The following is a 5,732-nucleotide window of genomic DNA, read 5'->3' as shown; positions in this document are numbered from 1 at the left end:
AATATTGACTTCTTTGAGGTCTACTCACAGTTTATGACAACTTGTCATCACTTTAATGTTGCAAGGAATGAAATCAAACTTAATACAGAAGGAATAAGGATCTTCGGTCTTTGCTTCATTATATTTGCATGCTCCCAATCTTGACTCACTAACAGCTTTTTTACAAAGGTAATATTTTAAAGGGAAATTATTATTTTAATTAAAAAAATTTCTTGAATTAAAATTTAATATATATTTTTATTCAGAAAAAAAATTAAATAATGAGTTGTGGAAATATCATTTTTATTTAATTTAAAATACGTGTGAAAAATGAGATTTATATTTTGGGACCGAAAATTACTAATTTTTTGAAATTAAAATTTGTATTTTGGGACCGAAAATTACTAATTTTTTTGGGAGTGGTATTAAAAGATGCGGGTTATATGAACTTGTAAACCCTAAACCCTCAAAAGAGTAAATCCCTTTAAAGAAAGCTGCCTTTAAACCCTCACCTCTTTCTAATCCACTGCACCTCTTTGTTTCGCAAGGCCAATTACCAGGTACGTACGTATCTATTGATCATATGGGTCGTATTAATTTCTTGTTTTGGCATCTGGGTCGGAGCTATTTTGTTATAATTCAGTCACATGTGTGTTCTGCAATCGATTAGTGATATGTACAAAAACTTTATATGTACATGTGTATGTATATATGTGCACCAGCTTGGTTTGTTCTATCTTGCAATAGTTTTTTGTATTGTATGATTTTCTTGATTTGCTCAAGAATTTAGTAAATTAAATGTATTGTTCTTGTGCTTCTGTTACTCCAAATTTTTATTTGATATACAGGTTAGTAAATACAATTCATGTTTTTTAATCATAAACACGTGTGCTAAAGAGTAATGAACCTACATTATTTAGGACTGGAGGGAGTACTACTAGTGGTCTTGATATCTGTTTTAGTCATGTTTTGGAGTCGAGCATTTTTCGAAAATGGTTTTGTTTTTCTCAATGTTGATGCACACCCTCGGGTTCATTTTTTGTCTATTATTTATTTCCAATTTATATGTACTTATAAAAGGATTGTAGAATCTTCGGTTTCATGACGTTTTGAGGTAACCTTTAATTATGTACAAAGTGTTTTCTATAAAGTTTGTGTATACTTGGTTATCTCAAGTGTCATTTTTAAATGTTGTTTCTACGATTTTGAGGTCATGTTTGCTTGTGCAGAAGTGAAGTTTTGTGAGGATGGTTCAACTTTCCTTCGATGATGTTATCAAGGTTAAGGAGATAGATGATAAAAAGTATGATAAAGGTACAATTTTCGTTACTCGCTTCTACTCGACTGATCTTAATCGTGTCTTTTTTTCATCAACTTAAATATTTTATCAATGCACTAGGACTAGAAGTATATGGTGGGCGGGGTGGGAGAGGGATTTGAACCCATGACCTTGGTCATGTGGAAAGGGGAGATGATTTTGGTCATGGGACATAAGACGAGAAATGTCAACAGCCTATTAACTTTCCTTAACTTAGTCTCTCATTATTATTTTTCTAAAACTAATGTACATTTTGTGATAGTTTGTATTTTTCTGGTTCTTAGTTGGTTATACGGGTCTTGGACTTTTGGGTAATGAGAATAGTTGTAGTGACCTGCAGTTATTTCTACGCGGCTGTGCATTTTTCTAAGTTTGGGGTTTAACATTCACCTCTGTTAAAATAATTTCATGCTATGAACATGAACTACACAACTATCTCTTGCTATATGAAGCTTTCTTTGATTCTTCTCTATCTCTCAGTATTTTTTGTCTTCTTTTAACTGAATTCACTGTGATTTATGTTCAAGTATCTATTAGCTATCCAGCTCAAAAAAATTTCCATGTGTTGCTCAGTTTCTCGCATTACAGCACGGAGTGAGGAATTGGACATGAGCCTGGTACTAGATGTGAACACAGAAATATATCCTGTACGTGTTGGGGACAGGTTTAGGATGGTTTTGTCCAAGTCTTTATATCCAGATGGTTCAACTGTTACAGAACTTAACCCCAAGGTAATAATTTGAATATGCCTCCTGACTCATGAGTTTACCTTGATTTAAGGAGCTATTAGAAATTATAAATATAGAAACTTAACAAATTATTACTGGATGATGTACACATGTAATCATGTGTGCATATTTTTCAGTTATTAGTCATGTATAGAAAGTATATGCAGCTAGTGTACTGTTGCAGAGTGAATCTAAAGTGTTGCCTTCACTTCTATGTTTGGAACTCATAAATGCTTACATGATAATATTGCTCAAAAAATTACGTGCTCAACTTGACTTGAGTTTATTGTCTTTGTTGTGAAGTCTTTTGTTCATATATTGTAATTGAGCTCCTTCTGTCCCTGAGCGAGTTCTTAGATATTATGAATGCTGTTAAATCTATTTTAAGGTTCATACCATCAGAATATATGTGTAGACAGTAGAGGCTTTTGGAATACTTTCTTAGAGTAAATATAAAGAATGCTAAATAATCTTCCCAGGGTTTGTGATTCTCTAACAAGCAAATAGATTTAGTATATTTGAGAAGGTGACCTAACGGTAAGACGTTAGTAGCAGTCAAATTTCCTCATATTGTGCATTTTTGCATCAACTGTACTAATTGTGTTATATATATGTTAGCATGCAATTCTTTTTCTGTGAAATTGTAAGAACTTTCAAGTTTCTAAATGACACCTTTTGGCGTTTCAAAAAAAATGATACCTTTTGTACATACTTTCTTTTAAAAATCCAAATATGGCGAGAATATGACGGGTGCAATGCATTAATTAGCAAAAATAAAAAAGGTGCACTGCGTTTCACTGTATGGCTATATATTATCTGCTGTGTGAGTGGGTCATAAGAAATTATGGATTATTTGTATACCATGATGACCATTTAATTCAATTTCAGGGCCAACAGAAATCACTTGCAGACAAATTTGAGTATGTTATGCATGGGCTGTTATATAAGATGTCAGAGGACACATCTGATCGCGATCCTGCAGCGTACGTATTTGTAATATACACATGTTTATGTTGCTTTTGTAAATGTGCAATTTCCGAAAGATCAATAATATATGATAGTAAATTACTCTTGCAATAAAGTTAGAAATGATTTTTTATAATTAACGATTTGTATAGTTACCCTAAATGGTGCGCATCTATCCTATTCCTCTCAATCTTATAAAAACGATTAGTAACTTATCAAAATTTACTATATTTGGTTGGGTAAATTAGATGATTTTGGAGGCAACATCGGCATGATTGACTTGTCTCACTCTGTTTCTTGTTTTTCTGCTTGTTTGACCTCAGGGAGGTGTATATTTCGTTCGGAGGACTTCAAATGATGTTGAAGGGCGATCCGACAAAGATCGGAAACTACAATGTGGACGAAAAGCTATTTCTTCTCATGCGTAGATTGTAAAATATAGCTATTCTAATGGAAATGTATTGCAATTTATGTTTCAACTTTCAGTTTGAGGGCAAGAGCGAACATGAATATCTTATCTTTTATGTGTCTGTATGATTGCAGGTTGTCTTATCATCACTCTTGTTCTTCAGAATATAAGTTATATTATAAAATTCAGGTCTTTAGCAACTTCCAAGAATCTAATCTAATACATTTGGTTTTGGTAGTGTAAACGAGTGATATTTTTGTGAGCTACTTTGAGTTTGGCTTATGCAAATAGCTGAGTTCGAATTCGAACAATTTGGATGGTCTGAGCCAAGCTCGTCCACCAGATTATGCGAGGCAGGAGCCTAATCGAGCGTTTGATGTTTTATCATTTATTAAATTAGAACCAGGTAATTTATAATCGTACATTTTTGGAAAAAGTTCATGTTTTGCATGTTTGGTTGAGTCGAGTTTGAGTTCTTAAGGTTCTGTCAAGTCATCCATTCATTCAAATTTTCGATTTGAATTTAAATATACCGTCTCTGAAAATTTGGATTTTATAATTTTAGTCTCTTGGTTCAAAGAATTTTAAAAGAGTGGGCTACCATATATCATACTAGGATTTTTTGCCGGCTACGCATGGCGCGAGTTATGATATTTTGTGTTTGCATAAATATTTTATTAATAATTTAATTTATATGTTTTATTGTAGTTGATAAATATTTTTTGTTTAAGAGAGAGTTACGTATAGATGAAATAATAACGAATTTTTTTATTAAAAAATGTGTTATCGCGTTGTTTTTTTTAGTCCTATTTTTTTGTGTAAGACTAAATTTTTTTAAAATTATCATATTGTAATTTCCCAAAAATTTGAAGTTATTGACTTCATATTATTACCATGTTTGCACATATGATTAATTTTAAAAAAATGTATAATAGAACTATGATTTATTTTGTTGTATTTTTTGTTATTTTCCTATTTTCATCAAATTCAATTATATTTTGTATATATAATTACAGGTGTTGTGCATGTCATACTGTATGTATGCCCCGTGTAAAGGGAAGTACATAACTTTATGTAATATATTAATTTTGGAAAGCATAATACATTTATAGGCTTTTAAGAATGTCTTCTTTTCTCACAGTTATAGTTTCCAATACAATGACAGTTATTGGACTTGGCCTTTTGACTTGAGTAGTTGGCAAGTTTATCGATTGAATACTATTACGTCTTTGTCTTAACTTCTTCCATTTATAGTTAACTATACTCTCTCCTTGTTCCTGTCTTTTTCCGATATACTATTTTCCTTTTGTATCTACTGCTACCAATCTTGTGTCAGGTATATTTCTTTCCACTTTTCATATATTTTGTTTGTCTTCTCTTCTATGGGCATGTATGTCATCTTCTTTGTTTTTTTTTGTTAATGTTAGTTATTATGGACTTAATTCCAACACTTGTGAAGCGATTGACAATTTCGGAAACTCGTTTGAATACTCTGGTTAGTATCCATCAATGTCTCTGTTTTTGGCAGTATATTTGTAGATGTTAATTAGTTTATTTAAGTAAATGTTTACTTTTGTAGAGAATTCCTCATGCATTGTGTGTTCGATATGGTTCTACCATTCCCCGAGGTGTGAAGTTGGTTGTGCGTAATGGGTATAGTGTGTGGTTGGATTTTAATAAGAATCAGGAGTGCTTGGAGGGTATAAGGTCGTTTTATCAATTCTTAAACATAGGCGGGGGTGAAACATTATTGTTTGAGCATTGTGGTGCTTTCCAATTCAAAGTACATATATTCAATATGTATGGTTGTGAAATGAATATCCAACTATGCCTAATATTGATGCAGATTTTGATGGTACGATTGTTTGTTTTTTTTGTATTTCATATATTGGTTTATTTGTTATTTTTTGTAACTGTTTTTAATGTTTTTGTAATGATATAGTTATGATGGGATATGGTGGCTGGAGTTTCGTTCAACATCTTAGTTGGGGTCGTGAAATAACTGATTCTGTTGTAAGTGTTTGGATTTGAACTTAGTTTGCAGCATTGGTCATTTATTCATGTATATGTCTGCGTATGAAACAGAGTTTTTAATATAGGTTGTTCCTTGGGAATTTCTTGAATTGGTTAATGGTAGTCTGCCTTCTAAGGTATATTATCAAGTTTCCTATGGTTATGAAATAGTTGGCACTTGTTCGGACAATGGATCTCATCTTAAAGGCCTTGTGAATATCTGCAACATGTTAAATATCCCCAAGTTGAATGACTTGAACATGTTGGTTTTTAAATATGATGGTGTTTCCCGATTCCGTATTACGGCTTTTGATGAGTC

At 32.1% G+C, this 5,732-nt stretch overlaps 1 protein-coding gene across 1 annotated transcript; it reads left to right on the top strand.

The window, feature by feature from the left end:
* Positions 1–392: 392 nt before the first annotated feature.
* LOC141692523 (DNA-directed RNA polymerases II and V subunit 8A-like) lies at positions 393–3,601 on the top strand. Its single transcript, XM_074497392.1, has 5 exons — positions 393–539; positions 1,209–1,293; positions 1,871–2,028; positions 2,914–3,008; positions 3,315–3,601. The coding sequence occupies exons 2-5, from the start codon at positions 1,227–1,229 to the stop codon at positions 3,424–3,426; spliced, it is 432 nt and encodes a 143-aa protein (XP_074353493.1). The 5' UTR covers positions 393–539; positions 1,209–1,226; the 3' UTR covers positions 3,427–3,601.
* The last annotated feature ends 2,131 nt before the right edge of the window (positions 3,602–5,732 follow it).

This window comes from Apium graveolens, chromosome 10, assembly GCF_009905375.1.
Source record: "Apium graveolens cultivar Ventura chromosome 10, ASM990537v1, whole genome shotgun sequence".
NCBI classification, from domain to species: Eukaryota; Viridiplantae; Streptophyta; class Magnoliopsida; order Apiales; family Apiaceae; genus Apium; species Apium graveolens.
Note: the sequence above shows the minus strand (reverse complement) of the source record. Positions and strands in the feature narration are given on the sequence as shown.